The sequence below is a fragment of the Procambarus clarkii genome, chromosome 55 (genome assembly GCF_040958095.1).
Source record: "Procambarus clarkii isolate CNS0578487 chromosome 55, FALCON_Pclarkii_2.0, whole genome shotgun sequence".
NCBI lineage: Eukaryota > Metazoa > Arthropoda > Malacostraca > Decapoda > Cambaridae > Procambarus > Procambarus clarkii.
This window is the reverse complement of record NC_091204.1, coordinates 10,287,446-10,304,758: the sequence shown is the minus strand read 5'-3', so window position 1 is coordinate 10,304,758 and position 17,313 is coordinate 10,287,446. Positions and strand designations below refer to the sequence as shown.

General features: G+C 46.0%; 1 protein-coding gene across 1 annotated transcript in view; it reads right to left on the bottom strand.

Annotated features, from left to right (window-relative positions):
- Window positions 1-734: 734 nt before the first annotated feature.
- The window catches only part of LOC123755825 (uncharacterized), a 34,141-nt gene continuing 17,562 nt past the window's right edge, over window positions 735-17,313 (bottom strand). Inside the window, exon 3 of the mRNA XM_045738687.2 lies at window positions 735-4,754. Within this exon, the coding sequence (XP_045594643.2) occupies window positions 2,742-4,754 (2,013 nt within the window). The 3' untranslated portion in view covers window positions 735-2,741. The remainder of the gene's footprint in view (window positions 4,755-17,313) is intronic.

Below are 17,313 nucleotides of genomic sequence, written 5' to 3'. Positions count from 1 at the left end.
CATTCAAAGTGACTACGCTGAGTACAAAGATCAGATGATTACACGCAGCATAAAGAAATAGAAAGAAGAAAGATGAAAGAAGAAGCACCACACAGAAGCAAGATTGTCTCCACCTTGAATGCAGAAGCACTGCCACTGCCGCCTTCCAGACCCGTCTCCCAGCCTAGCTAGATGTGGGGTTATCTTGAGATGTGGCTTTTTAGTGTCCCCGTGGCCCGGTCCTCGACCAGGCCTCCACCCCCAGGAAGCAGCCCGCGACAGCTGACTAACTCCCAAGTACCTATTTACTGCTAGGTAACAGGGGCATTCAGGGTGAAAGAAACTTTGCCCATTTGTTTCTGCCTCGTGCGGGAATCGAACCCGCGCCACAGAATTACGAGTCCTGCGCGCTATCCACCAGGCTACGAGGCCCCTCATCAACTTCAGCGTTTCCTCTCACCGACTTCTCCTCAGCTGTCCCCACTTCAAGGCTCGCCCCATGGGCATCTTCTCCTGTATTATTGTCTTGTCTGTCTGTGATGTCTTGCAATACGCAACACTGCAAAGATCTCAAATATTGATCGCTGAACAGTGATTCTGCTACAGTGACCTCATCATCAGTAACGGGAAGTGCTAATTATCCAACTGAACCCCATGTTGTTTAGTTTTTGGCCAATGTACTATTAGGTAGGTTAGGCTTATTACATAACAACAACAACAACAAGGGTGAGCCAGGTTTTACTAATAACACAATCCACATTATTAAAAGTCATATGTATTGAATAATAAATTTTGTACAATTGTTATGGTATAAATATTGAGGAGGTAACCTTTGATGAAGTGAAGAACTCCCAGAGAGCTGTTAACACCTTCATGAACCTGTACAGAAGCTTACTTGCTTCATGAACCTGTACAGAAGCTTACTTGCTTCATGAACCTGTACAGAAGCTTACTTGCTTCATGAACCTGTACAGAAGCTTACTTGCTTCATGAACCTGTACAGAAGCTTACTAACTGACAATGACCAACCTCCGCCATTAATACAGCTTGAAGACGGACCACATGTGGCAAATCTCATGTTGGTGAGCCGGCTCTCACACTAATAACTTAACAGCTTAGGCCAATATAACTTTTAATTAACCCATTTTAACTTTAGTATTAACAATAACAATATAACTTATTTATAACCCTTATTCGTGTATATAACGCACCAAACTTGTGTACAACACCTAGCACGATAACTTGTAAATATACAGTCCACTTTGAATTAATAATAATAAATTGAAGTAAATTCCATAAATCAATATTTAAATAAATTAAAAACAAATAAATTCCTGCTGGGAAAATTACCCCACCTTACCTTGAGGTTACTTTGAGGTGCTTCCGGGGCTTAGTGTCCCCGCGGCCCGGTCGTCGACCAGGCCTCCACAGTCACACCTTTGGAATATCTGACTGAATAAAATGGGAAATAAAACTCGTCTTTCTCCCCTTGAGGGCCTTCGAACTTCTGCATCCGTTCTCCTGATATATATATATATCCCTGGTAACACACTTGAGGTCTCCTTCCTTGTAGCTCACCTCAAGTGCCTCACTCTTATAAACCTTGTACCTCACCTTAAGTGCCTCACTCTTATAAAATTACCTCCACATTTGCTTGGTAAAATGCAGAGTGAAGGTCAGATATGTACTACTTTGATGATACCCGGCAAACTGCTAAAGATATATATATATATATTTATAGTGATACTGGAACGAGTACCCGGTGTTACTCGGGTGCTGGAGGCCACATCTGCATTGAAACCATTTGTATTTCACACCATCTTCATCACTGTAATCATCGTCACTATACCCTATATATATGCTATATAGTCTTCCCGGCTTGCCTCTTTCTTTTGATAATTACTACTTCATATCTGTACCATTACATAGACCCATTATCACTGTCACCACTTCCACTACACAAGACCCATTATCACTGTCACCACTTCCACTACACAAGACCCATTATCACTGTCACCACTTCCACTACACAAGACCCATTATCACTGTCACCACTTCCACTACACAAGACCCATTATCACTGTCACCACTTCCACTACACAATGCCTTCACTGTCACCACTTCCACTACACAAGACCCATTATCACTGTAACCACTTCCACTACACAAGACCCATTATCACTGTCACCACTTCCACTACACAAGACCCATTACCACTGTCACCACTTCCACTACACAAGACCCATTATCACTGTCACCACTTCCACTACACAAGACCCATTATCACTGTAACCACTTCCACTACACAAGACCCATTATCACTGTCACCACTTCCACTACACAAGACCCATTACCACTGTCACCACTTCCACTACACAATGCCTTCACTGTCACCACTTCCACTACACAAGACCCATTATCACTGTAACCACTTCCACTACACAATGCCTTCACTGTCACCACTTCCACTACACAAGACCCATTATCACTGTCACCACTTCCACTACACAAGACCCATTACCACTGTCACCACTTCCACTATACAATGCCTTCACTGTAACCACTTCCACTATACAATGCCTTCACCACTATTCACGACACAACATCAGCGTCCAAGAAGTTCGCTCCCATTCCTTTCGCCCTCCCCATCAAAAATTCTTATACTGACCCCTTCCATAGTGCTATATAGTGGTAATGACTTGGCGCCTTCCCCTGATAATTCTCTCTCTCTTCTCGACCTCTCTAGCACTCTGAACACCCTCCTACAAGTACCTAACCAGCTCTTTCACTTCTGTGGTGCCATCTGTGTTCTTGATGACGCTGAAGTTAGCACAGACGTAGCGGAAAAAGATGAGGTCCTCCATAGCGATGAAGAAGTTAGCGAGAGCTCTGGCATCAACGCTGGTGGTGAGCACGCTAGACCACACCTCGTTTTCGCTGTAATGGTAGCGGTCATCGTATCCCAGTAAGTGTCTCACTTTATCATCCGTCAGCTCCTCTGTCATGGGTATCGTCTCCAGCACTGGGAATCTCCACCTACGATATCTATTGATGACGGCTGAATCAACCGTCATCATCATGCCCCTCTTATAGAAGTACTTCAACACCTCCGTTACCCCCTGTGGTGTGAGGGCTGAGCGAGTCATGTGCACACCAGAGTATCTTGAACGGATGTGAGCCAACAAATCGCACAGAAGAGCCACATCGTTGTCGCAGATATCTTTAAAGCACACGTCCATGAGCGGGGTGTTGACCTGGGGCAACTGGCTCTTGTCCAGATCACGCAGAGGCACATCGAAGTCCACTTCGAGCCACATCAACGAAGGTATATCTCTAGGACACTTCAGAATAGCCTCAACTGACTTGTTGTCCGTCACTCTCACCCTCAAACAAACCAGGTATCTCGTAGTCTCCGACCGACACAAGCTGTTGATTGTGGGAGTGTTCAAGCAGCCTATGAAGTCTTGCAGGTGTTGCCTGCCTCTCTGTATCACTGCCACAAGACTATCGCTAGTGTCCGGGTTGTCCCACTCCAGGTGATTCATTTCTGCTAGAAAAATGGGGATGGTAGTCTTAGCCAGGTGAGCCACCACTCCCTCTAGATCAGGTCCCATGCAGTTCCTCCCCACTGTGAGGTGTATTTTCTCCGGTGTTGCATGTCGCAGGAGAGCAGTGAGAGGCTCCACCAGCACTGCACCGTCGCACACCTCCCACCTCTTGGGGAATTCGACCTCATCCAGCAAGACGCGAAGGACTCTAGACTCGTTCCTACACTCATGAATGGCCTTCAGGGTGTAGCCGAAACGATCCTTAGCACGATCCATGTGCAACACGAGGTTCTTGGCTGCACGGGCTACCTGCTTGTCTGGGTAGTCAGGACTGTAGCACAGAAGGCGGGAAAGATGTCCTGCGGCGTACAGGACAACTGTGTCTTCATCCTGCAGTCTTTTAACCAACGACTTCAAGGGTGTTCCTCGCAGGACCTGGTGGATGACATCCCAGCCAGCGAGGAACTGGATGAGAGGGTGAGGCAGGGAGACGGCATAGAGGCACCCAGCTGACGCCGATAGTGGAAGAGGCAGTGACAATGCCACCGTCTCCGCCATGCTACTAGCGAACAATTTTCTCGCTTCCTTCAGTAGTTCCTCTCTGTTTATGAGCTTCAAAGACTCCAGGCTCCTCCTAGCCAGCGCCCCCAGCGCTAGGAGCCACCCAGCAAGCAGGCTCTCGTTCAGTTCACTGTGCTGTGAGAACTGTGCCTCAATCAGACTCCACATGAACTGTGTAACAGTGACTGTGAGGTGTGTGATGCCTCCTAGCCTCCAGGCAAGGCAGGCCGGGGCCACCAAGCGAGGATAAGACAGCACCTCCCCAGTGAAGCTCCAGCTGCTGGCCAGCCAGCTGCTAAATCCTTCCAGCTGCTCCTCTGGCAGGTACCTGCCGGCAAGTGTCAACACATCGCATCTGTCCAAACCCTCCAGGTTGAAGAGGACGCTGGGCACCTTAGTGGCCGTCAGTGTCACTGTGGCCCGTCCCTCAGCGGGTGTAGTCAGCAACAAGAACGATGCTTCTGTCCACTCTTGCAGTGCCTCCTCCAGCGCCCCACTCGCCTTCTTCAGCAGGAAGTCATCGATGATGACTAGCACCGTCGCCGTCTCCAGCCACTCTGCCACCTGTAGAGGCCCCCACCTAGCGACCGTCTCAGACAGGAAGGTCTTGGCAGCCTCCCAGCAGCCTCCAGTCGCTACAGCCAGTCCGTCCAGCACCAACACTGCCTGAAACACCAGTACTGTTGACACCCTGTAACACTATTCATACCTTTTGTGTTTTACCTTTTGGGGGGGTACCACCAGAGGTGGTACCCCCCCCCCCCCTATTGCTCAGACAGCCAGGAGCAATATGCCCAACCGGGCATATTGGGTATGTGGGTATGTGGGCCTGCGGGCCGCTCCAAGCAACAGCCTGGTGGACCAAACTCTCACAAGTCAAGCCTGGCCTCGGGCCGGGCTTGGGGAGTAGAAGAACTCCCAGAACCCCATCAACCAGGTATATGTGGGCCTGCGGGCCGCTCCAAGCAACAGCCTGGTGGACCAAACTCTCACAAGTCAAGCCTGGCCTCGGGCCGGGCTTGGGCAGTAGAAGAACTCCCAGAACCCCATCAACCAGGTATATGTGGGCCTGCGGGCCGCTCCAAGCAACAGCCTGGTGGACCAAACTCTCACAAGTCAAGCCTGGCCTCGGGCCGGGCTTGGGGAGTAGAACAACTCCCAGAACCCCATCAACCAGGTATATGTGGGCCTGCGGGCCGCTCCAAGCAACAGCCTGGTGGACCAAACTCTCACAAGTCAAGCCTGGCCTCGGGCCGGGCTTGGGGAGTAGAAGAACTCCCAGAACCCCATCAACCAGGTATATGTGGGCCTGCGGGCCGCTCCAAGCAACAGCCTGGTGGACCAAACTCTCACAAGTCAAGCCTTGCCTCGGGCCGGACTTGGGCAGTAGAAGAACTCCCAGAACCCCATCAACCAGGTATATGTGGGCCTGCGGGCCGCTCCAAGCAACAGCCTGGTGGACCAAACTCTCACAAGTCAAGCCTGGCCTCGGGCCGGGCTTGGGGAGTAGAAGAACTCCCAGAACCCCATCAACCAGGTATATGTGGGCCTGCGGGCCGCTCCAAGCAACAGCCTGGTGGACCAAACTCTCACAAGTCAAGCCTGGCCTCGGGCCGGGCTTGGGGAGTAGAAGAACTCCCAGAACCCCATCAACCAGGTATATGTGGGCCTGCGGGCCGCTCCAAGCAACAGCCTGGTGGACCAAACTCTCACAAGTCAAGCCTGGCCTCGGGCCGGGCTTGGGGAGTAGAAGAACTCCCAGAACCCCATCAACCAGGTATATGTGGGCCTGCGGGCCGCTCCAAGCAACAGCCTGGTGGACCAAACTCTCACAAGTCAAGCCTGGCCTCGGGCCGGGCTTGGGGAGTAGAAGAACTCCCAGAACCCCATCAACCAGGTATATGTGGGCCTGCGGGCCGCTCCAAGCAACAGCCTGGTGGACCAAACTCTCACAAGTCAAGCCTGGCCTCGGGCCGGACTTGGGCAGTAGAAGAACTCCCAGAACCCCATCAACCAGGTATATGTGGGCCTGCGGGCCGCTCCAAGCAACAGCCTGGTGGACCAAACTCTCACAAGTCAAGCCTGGCCTCGGGCCGGGCTTGGGGAGTAGAAGAACTCCCAGAACCCCATCAACCAGGTATATGTGGGCCTGCGGGCCGCTCCAAGCAACAGCCTGGTGGACCAAACTCTCACAAGTCAAGCCTGGCCTCGGGCCGGGCTTGGGCAGTAGAAGAACTCCCAGAACCCCATCAACCAGGTATATGTGGGCCTGCGGGCCGCTCCAAGCAACAGCCTGGTGGACCAAACTCTCACAAGTCAAGCCTGGCCTCGGGCCGGGCTTGGGGAGTAGAAGAACTCCCAGAACCCCATCAACCAGGTATATGTGGGCCTGCGGGCCGCTCCAAGCAACAGCCTGGTGGACCAAACTCTCACAAGTCAAGCCTGGCCTCGGGCCGGGCTTGGGCAGTAGAACAACTCCCAGAACCCCATCAACCAGGTATATGTGGGCCTGCGGGCCGCTCCAAGCAACAGCCTGGTGGACCAAACTCTCACAAGTCAAGCCTGGCCTCGGGCCGGGCTTGGGGAGTAGAAGAACTCCCAGAACCCCATCAACCAGGTATATGTGGGCCTGCGGGCCGCTCCAAGCAACAGCCTGGTGGACCAAACTCTCACAAGTCAAGCCTGGCCTCGGGCCGGGCTTGGGCAGTAGAAGAACTCCCAGAACCCCATCAACCAGGTACATGTGGGCCTGCGGGCCGCTCCAAGCAACAGCCTGGTGGACCAAACTCTCACAAGTCAAGCCTGGCCTCGGGCCGGACTTGGGCAGTAGAAGAACTCCCAGAACCCCATCAACCAGGTATATGTGGGCCTGCGGGCCGCTCCAAGCAACAGCCTGGTGGACCAAACTCTCACAAGTCAAGCCTGGCCTCGGGCCGGGCTTGGGGAGTAGAACAACTCCCAGAACCCCATCAACCAGGTATATGTGGGCCTGCGGGCCGCTCCAAGCAACAGCCTGGTGGACCAAACTCTCACAAGTCAAGCCTGGCCTCGGGCCGGGCTTGGGCAGTAGAAGAACTCCCAGAACCCCATCAACCAGGTATATGTGGGCCTGCGGGCCGCTCCAAGCAACAGCCTGGTGGACCAAACTCTCACAAGTCAAGCCTGGCCTCGGGCCGGGCTTGGGGAGTAGAAGAACTCCCAGAACCCCATCAACCAGGTATATGTGGGCCTGCGGGCCGCTCCAAGCAACAGCCTGGTGGACCAAACTCTCACAAGTCAAGCCTGGCCTCGGGCCGGGCTTGGGCAGTAGAACAACTCCCAGAACCCCATCAACCAGGTATCAACCAGGTATCAACCAGGTATCAACCAGGTATCAACCAGGTATCAACCATGGCGTACCATGGTGCATATTGCTCCTATGTTGTTTATGTCAGTATGTTTCTGCGTCAAGAATTGTTTATGATACATAACATTCTTATTGGCCAATAATTAGCAACATCTATTTATGTCCTCCCATACTCATATATGTTAAGCCAAATACTCACCTCTAAGAATTCAAATAGACCATTGATCCCTGAAAAGCATCATGTGTTTATGTCTAACCAAACTCGCGTATTTATAAGAACATAACATAATAATTGAGGGAACTGTAGAAAGCCTATTGGCCCTTCCTCATTCATATATATCCATTCTGTTGTGTTCATCTCACCTTTAAGAATTCAAGAAACCTGTAGCAGGCCAATTGGTCCTTGAGGATTCACCCCGGCCTCCCGAGCGTTCCCAACGTCACTAAACTGACGTACTAAACGGCCTAACCTAACCAAGGACCCACGAATATAAAATGAAATATAACGTCAATTTCGCAAGCCGCTATGATCAATTGAGTACATCAGCATTTGCCCCAAGGGTATATACGTCAAAAAACGAGAGGGCTGGTTGGATTGATTGATTGATTGATGAAGATTAAGCCACCCAAGAGGTGGCACGGGCATGAATAGCCCGTAAGTGGTGGCCCTTTCGAGCCATTACCAGTATCAAAAGATGATACTGGAGATCTGTGGAGGCGCAACTGCACCCTGCGTGACGGGAGATGTCTCCCGAACCAAGTGGTGACCAAATGGTGATATTTATATCCACCCAGCCTCGATCATATACATCTACATCCAATTATGATAGGCCTACCTTACCGTGAGATGATTCCGGGGCTTAGCGTCCCCGCGGCCTGGTCGTCGACCAGGCCTTATCGTTGCTGGACTGGTCAACCAGGCTGTTGGACGCGGCTGCTCGCAGCCTGACGTATGAGTCACAGCCGGGTTGATCAGGTATCCTTTGGAGGTGCTTATCCAGTTCTCTCTTGAACACTGTTCGAGGCCAGTCACATCGCCTATGTGAATTAAAAGAAAATCCAGATGGACTATTGGTGATCCACTTTAACTCATGTACTTTGTTGACTAGACCACACACTAGAAGGTGAAGGGACGACAACGTTTCGGTCCGTCCTGGACCATTGATGACAACTGACTTGAGAATGGTCCAGGACGGACCGAAACGTCGTCGTCCCTTCACCTTCTAGTGTGTGGTCTGGTCAACATACTTTAGCCCCGTTATTGTGACTCATCGCCTGCTCATGTACTATATTCGAGTAAACATTTTATGACATTCGGTAATCTGTTCCGTTTTCTTGTTCCCAATCTGTCCCATATTCCTGTTGCCATACTAGTATCCCTCCAAATCAAATCTTAATTAATTTTCTTTTTAAATTGTTTTGTAATATTTTAATTCACTATGTCAGGGGACAGGAAGCCAGAGTGTATACATTCACAGTTGGCGTTTATCGAGATTCTCAACGACGCATTATTTAGATTATTTACATTAATCCCCAATTAAAACCTATTAGCATTTAGATGTTAATTTTTTATCCCAAAGACGCATACCCTCATCTCACATACAGCGATCAATGCGATGTCACTGAGAAAATCAAGTGGAAAAAAATTCGGGGGATTCGAACCCTCGACCTGGGTACACCCAACCGGCGTACCTTATCTCTAAACCACGATAGTAGTAGCCATCCATCAGTCTCAGGAGACTATGGAGTTGAGCTCTGGTTGTCGGTCTGGAGTGGCCTCTCCAGGGCGCAAGGCCAGGGTAGGTTGATACAGGGGAGAAGCTGTTACCCATGCAGCAGGTCCCCCCCCCCCTTCTCCACGGCGCCGAAAGTCTCCAATGGAAAGGCAAACGCCAATACGATTGGTTCCAGCGCCGTCGCAGGAACTGTGAGTTCTGGGAATGACCTCGAAGTTGGTGAAAACAAGTACACAGGGACTCCAACCCCGGAGACCACCGTGGTCGGCGCCGGAGAAGAACCGCCCCAGCAAGGGTATGAACGACCCCAGGGGCCAGATTCACGAAAGCACTTACGCAAACACTTACGAACCTGTACATCTTTTCTCAATCTTTGGCGGCTTTGTTTACAATTATTAAACTGTTAATGAGCTCGGAAGCACCAGGAGGCTGTTTATAATAATAACAACAGTTGAATGGGAAGTTTTCATGCTTGTAAACTGTTTAATAAATGTAACCAAAGCCGTCAAAGATTGAGGAAAGATGTACACGTTCGTAAGCGTTTGCGTAAGTGCTTTCGTGAATCTGGCCCCTGGCAGCTTTCTGAGGCAGAGTCTCAGGAGGCTGAGGCTCTGAGGATATGGTGTTAAATATACAACCTAGGATTCATCTGAATCCAGAGTACTACAAGTTTCAGTTCAAGTTTTACATATAACCGCCTGGCACTCACCCCAGCATTGTTCCAACTTATTTTATCACTGATATATCATTAGTGTGATTTCCCTGTGTATTTGAAGCTGGAGAATGGTGGAGAACCCCATTACTTACAACAGAACGTGCGGGGATTATGACAAATCTGGACTGGCTTAAGGGGGCATTATCATTGTTTGGCCGAAAAAATTCGGCCAAACACGAAAAATTTATAAAAATACTACAACGTTCTGGCAACACCGTGGTGCAAACCGTTTAATGTTATGATAATAAATAACGTAATTAGAGTCCTGATTGTACTACGTAAGCCAAAATCCTCCAGATGCCTGTAAATGTAGTGGATTCCCAGATTGTAGAACTTATGCCATGTTAAGTACATAAGAACATAAGAACAAAGGTAACTGCAGAAGGCCTATTGGCCCATACGAGGCAGCTCCTATTCTATAACCACCCAATCCCACTCATATACTTGTCCAACCCGCGCTTGAAACAATCGAGGGACCCCACCTCCACAATGTTACGCGGCAATTGGTTCCACAAATCAACAACCCTGTTACTGAACCAGTATTTACCCAAGTCTTTCCTAAATCTAAACTTATCCAATTTATATCCATTGTTTCGTGTTCTGTCCTGTGTTGATACTTTTAATACCCTATTAATATCCCCCCGGTTATGTCCATTCATCCACTTGTAAACCTCTATCATGTCACCCCTAACTCTTCGCCTTTCCAGTGAATGCAACTTAAGCTTTGTTAATCTTTCTTCATATGAAAGATTTCTAATTTGGGGAATTAACTTAGTCATCCTACGCTGGACACGTTCAAGTGAATTTATATCCATTCTATAATATGGCGACCAAAACTGAACTGCATAATCTAAATGGGGCCTAACTAGAGCAAGATATAGCTTGAGAACCACACCAGGTGTCTTGTTACTAACGCTGCGATTAATAAATCCAAGTGTCCGATTTGCCTTATTACGAACATTTATGCATTGATCCTTTTGTTTTAAATTCTTACTAATCATAACTCCCAGATCCCTTTCGCAATCCGACTTCGCAATCACAACACCATCTAGCTCGTATCTTGTAACTCTATCATCATTACCTAACCTCAGAACTTTACATTTATCAGCATTAAACTGCATCTGCCAATCCTTTGACCATTTCAAAACCCTATCTAGATCAACTTGAAGTGATAGTGAGTCCTCCTCCGAATTAATTTCCCTACCGATTTTCGTATCATCGGCAAATTTGCAAATGTTGCTACTCAAACCTGAATCTAAATCATTTATATATATTATAAACAACAGAGGTCCCAGGACAGAGCCTTGAGGCACTCCACTTACAACATTTTCCCACTCTGACTTGATTCCATTTATACTAACTCTCTGTTTCCTTTGGTATAGCCATGCCCTAATCCAGCTTAATATAGCACCCCCAATACCATGAGACTCTATTTTTTTAATCAGTCTTTCATGTGGCACTGTATCAAAAGCTTTGCTAAAGTCAAGGTATACAACATCGCAATCCTTACCACTATCAACTGCCTCAACAATGCTAGAATAAAAAGATAACAAATTTGTTAAACATGAACGGCCATTTATAAAACCATGTTGCGACTCAATTATTAATTTATGTTTTTCAAGATGAAGACGAATTTTATTTGCTATTATAGATTCGAGTAACTTTCCCACAATAGACGTTAGGCTAATTGGTCGATAGTTAGACGCAAGTGATCTATCTCCTTTCTTAAAAACTGGTATCACATTAGCAACTTTCCAAAACTCTGGCACTCTGCCTGACTCTATTGATTTATTAAATATGGTTGACAGTGGGTCACAAAGCTCCTCTTTGCATTCTTTAAGCACCCTGGCAAACACTTCATCCGGCCCTGGGGATTTGTTTGGTTTGAGTTTTACTATTTGTTTAAGAACATCCTCCCTGGTAACTGCTAAACTCGTCAACCTGTCCTCGTCCCCACCCACATAGACTTGTTCGGCTGAAGGCATATTGTTAAGTTCCTCTTTAGTAAATACAGATACAAAATATTTATTAAAAATACTACTCATCTCTTCATCACTATCTGTTATTTGACCTGTCTCAGTTTTTAATGGACCTATCCTTTCCCTAGTCTTAGTACGATATAACTGAAAAAACCCTTTAGGATTTGTCTTTGCTTGCCCTGCTATGCGAACTTCATAGTTTCTTTTTGCTTTCCTTATCTCTTTTTTAACATTTCTAACCAGTTGTACGAATTCCTGTTCTAAAGTGACCTCCCCATTTTTAATCCTTTTGTACCAAGCTCTCTTTTTACCTATAAGGTTCTTCAATTTCTTTGTTATCCACTTTGGGTTATTAGTATACGATCTATTCAATTTGTATGGTATACTACGTTCCTGTGCTTTGTTTAGAATATTCTTAAATAAGTTATATATTGAATCCACATCGAAATCCCCATTTAAGTCACCTATCGCTGGGTTCATGTCTCGCTCCAAGACCGGCCCACACCCCATACCCAAGCCTTTCCAATCAATTTGACCCAAAAAATTTCTTAGGCTATTAAAATCAGCTTTTCGAAAATCTGGCACTTTAACAGAATTTTCTCCTACTGGTCTATTCCATTCTATGCTAAATCTGATTTCTTTGTGATCACTGCTCCCTAGCTCACTCCCTATTTCGATGTCATTAATTTGCGTTTCCCTGTTAGTTAACACTAAATCTAAAATATTATTTTCCCGTGTTGGTTCCTTAATGTGTTGCGTAAGAAAGCAATCGTCAATTAATTCTAGAAAATCTTCTGCTTCACTATTCCCTGTTTTGTTCAACCAGTTTATTCCGCTAAAATTAAAGTCACCCATGACATAAATACTGTTAGATCTAGATGCTCTAGATATTTCATCCCATAGATGCTTTGCTTCCATTCTGTCTAAATTTGGTGGCCTATATATTACTCCTATTATAATATTATTAGCTTTTTCGTTTAATTCAATCCAAATAGTTTCTGTGTGTGGCTCTGTTTTGATTCCCTCTTTGAGACTACATTTCAAATTGTCCCTAACATATATGGCTACTCCACCTCCTCGTCTAATATATCTATCTGTGTGAAATAGTTTAAATCCATATATTTAAGTACGACTTAATCAAACTAGAAATGCTCTACAAATCAAGGGGCCCAGAATGTGGAATGACCTTCCCAACCATGTTAAAGACTGTACCTCTCTCAACCAGTTTAAGATAAAAACGAAGCTATACCTAATAAATTCCCTGTAACCTACCTTACCTCTCTATTGTCAACCCATGTATGTTTTTTTTAAAGAGGAAGGTGGTCTAGAGGCGTCATGTTGTGGTCTAGAGGCGTCATGTTGTGGTCTAGAGGTAAAGTGCGCGGCTGTGCGGTACCCTCCATGGTTCTCTTCCCTGTATTGCTCCAGTTATTTTTGTTTTCACTGATATATCACTTTAATGCGATTTCCTTGTGTATGCGATGGGATTATGAGTTAGATTGTTCTTAATAGCCTTCTGCAGTTACCTTTGTTCTTATGCTGTTGATTTGTGGAACCAATTGCCGCGTAACATTATGGAGGTGGGGTCCCTCGATTGTTTCAAGCGCGGGTTGGACATGTATATGAGTGGGATTGGGTGGTTATAAATAGGAGCTGCCTCGTATGGGCCAATGGGCCTTCTGCAGTTACCTTTGTTCTTTTGTTCTTATTCGATTAAGATGGGTAAAATTCAACTTGGATAGGATTAATTAGGAAACATTTTGATATGATTCCTTAAATTTTGCTATATTTGCTTAGATTTAGCTTCTGCTGGTATAAACTAAAAATACATTTTGGTAGGATATAATAAATTTCCTTAAATTTAATTAGATCAAGTTCAAGTTCAAGTATGTTTATTGAGATAAGCAATAAATACATCTCAAAGGGATAGAGTAGCTTAGGCTATTTCTACCCCCCCCCCCCTTTAATTAGATTTAGCTTCTGTTAGGATGAATAGGGATAAATATTGGGATATTGAGAATTTGGGTAGAGTTAGATTTAGCTTCCAGTGGGATAAATCTGGCATGATGAGGTGCATTTGGTTACATTGGTTAGGTATAGCTTCTGTCGGAATATATTAGGATATATTTGGCACGATAGAGAATATTTGCTTAAATTTGGTTTCTGTTAGGATAAATTAGAAAAGGATGTCTTTACAGTCATGTGCATGCATTACTGTAAGTAATGCATGCACATGACTGTAAAGCTGCCGCCCAGTTGGGTGGGTGTGGAGAACATGACTGTAAAGCTGCCGCCCAGTTGGGTGGGTGTGGAGCACATGACTGTAAAGCTGCCGCCCAGTTGGGTGGGTGTGCAGCAAGACTAGTTACTGTGCGACTCACCATAGCTGTAAAGTGCCTTGTATTCACCTAGTTATGTTTACGGGGGTTGAGATTTGCTTTTTCGGTCCACCTCTCAGGTTGTCAATCAACTGTTTACTAACTACTTATTTTTTCCACACCACACACACACCAGGAAGCAGCCCGTGACAGCTGACTAACTCCTCAGGTACCTATTTACTGCTAGGTAACAGGGGCATTCAGGGTGAAAGAAACTTTGCCTTTACGTGCGGGAATCGAACCCGCGCCTCAGAATTACGAGTCCTACGCGCTTTCCACCAGGCTACGAGGCCCCCAGTGACTGTTGTATAGTGACTGTTGTGAGCCTCTTGTTGAATCACTTATGACACAAAAGATTATTGATGTGTGTATTTGTGTAGGTGATTAAATATGTATGCGTATGTATATATGTATACGTATGTATATGTACATGTATGCATGAGTATGTGTACATGTATATACAACATTAATAATTTTGTAACTAGCGTCAAAAGATTGTTATTTGCTTAGCTAAACGAACTAGAGGGTTCAGTTCCTGAACCGATTATGTGCCTCTGTAATCCTTTACACCACCGCCCACGGGATGGGTATTGGGTGCATAATAAAGAAAGAAATTAATTGAATTGCTGGATTAATTAGGTTAGAATAGGTCACCATAGGTTTGGATAGGATATCCAAGGTTTACACTCAGAAATCACAGTAGTGTGTTTACTAGTTGTGTTTTTACGGGGGTTGAGCTTTGCTCTTTCGGCCCGCCTCTCAACTGTCAATCAACTGTTTACTAACTACTTTTTTTTTTCCCCACACCACACACACACACCCCAGGAAGCAGCCCGTGACAGCTGACTAACTCCCAGGTACCTATTTACTGCTAGGTAACAGGGGCACTTAGGGTGAAAGAAACTTTGCCCATTTGTTTCTGCCTCGTGCGGGAATCGAACCCGCGCCACAGAATTACGAGTCCTGCGCGCTATCCACCAGGCTACGAGGCCCCCTGGTGTGATGCACCAAATGAATAAATCCACCATGTCGTAGCTCAGTCGATTAAGGCAGCGTCTGGGATCCTCTCGGACGTAGGTTCGAACCCTCGTCACAGCCCTTGCAAATTTGTTTATCCAAGGTTCAGATGGGATACCATATGCTATGCTAGGTTATTTTAGGATAGTTAGGGTTATCTTGAGATGATTTCGGGGCTTTAGTGTCCCCGCGGCCCGGTCCTCGACCAGGCCTCCACCCCCAGGAAGCAGCCCGTGACAGCTGACTAACACCCAGGTACCTATTTTTTTTTACTGCTAGGTAACAGGGGCATAGGGTGAAAGAAACTCTGCCCAATGTTTCTCGCCGGCGCCTAGGATCGAACCCTGGACCACAGGATCACAAGTCCAGTGTGCTGTCTGCTCGGCCGACCAGCTCCCTCCGGTCTTAAAGGGTAAATTAAAATTAGGTACTGATGGAAAAAATTGGATGGGGATGGATTCAATATGAATACATTTAGCTGAATTTATTTTAGTATATGATGAAATTGTGTACGCTGGGTTATGTTAAGAAAGAATAACCCACCATAGGTCTGGCATGGATAAATTGTGTACGCTGGGTTATGTTAAGAAAGAATAACCCACCATAGGTCTGGCATGGATAAATTGTGTACGCTGAGTTATGTTAAGAAAGAATAACCCACCATAGGTCTGGCATGGATAAATTGTGTACGCTGGGTTATGTTAAGAAAGAATAACCCACCATAGGTCTGGCATGGATAAATTGTGTACGCTGAGTTATGTTAAGAAAGAATAACCCACCATAGGTCTGGCATGGATAAATTGTGTACGCTGAGTTATGTTAAGAAAGAATAACCCACCATAGGTCTGGCATGGATAAATTGTGTACGCTGAGTTATGTTAAGAAAGAATAACCCACCATAGGTCTGGCATGGATAAATTGTGTACGCTGGGTTATGTTAAGAAAGAATAACCCACCATAGGTCTGGCATGGATAAATTGTGTACGCTGAGTTATGTTAAGAAAGAATAACCCACCATAGGTCTGGCATGGATAAATTGTGTACGCTGAGTTATGTTAAGAAAGAATAACCCACCATAGGTCTGGCATGGATAAATTGTGTACGCTGGGTTATGTTAAGAAAGAATAACCCACCATAGGTCTGGCATGGATAAATTGTGTACGCTGGGTTATGTTAAGAAAGAATAACCCACCATAGGTCTGGCATGGATAAATTGTGTACGCTGAGTTATGTTAAGAAAGAATAACCCACCATAGGTCTGGCATGGATAAATTGTGTACGCTGGGTTATGTTAAGAAAGAATAACCCACCATAGGTCTGGCATGGATAAATTGTGTACGCTGAGTTATGTTAAGAAAGAATAACCCACCATAGGTCTGGCATGGATAAATTGTGTACGCTGGGTTATGTTAAGAAAGAATAACCCACCATAGGTCTGGCATGGATAAATTGTGTACGCTGAGTTATGTTAAGAAAGAATAACCCACCATAGGTCTGGCATGGATAAATTGTGTACGCTGGGTTATGTTAAGAAAGAATAACCCACCATAGGTCTGGCATGGATAAATTGTGTACGCTGAGTTATGTTAAGAAAGAATAACCCACCATAGGTCTGGCATGGATAAATTGTGTACGCTGGGTTATGTTAAGAAAGAATAACCCACCATAGGTCTGGCATGGATAAATTGTGTACGCTGAGTTATGTTAAGAAAGAATAACCCACCATAGGTCTGGCATGGATAAATTGTGTACGCTGAGTTATGTTAAGAAAGAATAACCCACCATAGGTCTGGCATGGATAAATTGGGTACGCTGGGTTATGTTAAGAAAGAATAACCCACCATAGGTCTGGCATGGATAAATTGTGTACGCTGGGTTATGTTAAGAAAGAATAACCCACCATAGGTCTGGCATGGATAAATTGGGTACGCTGGGTTATGTTAAGAAAGAATAACCCACCATAGGTCTGGCATGGATAAATTTGGATTTAGATAGGATACTATAGGTAAGGATAGGAAATTATAGGTTATGATGGGTTAAATTCAGCTTGGATG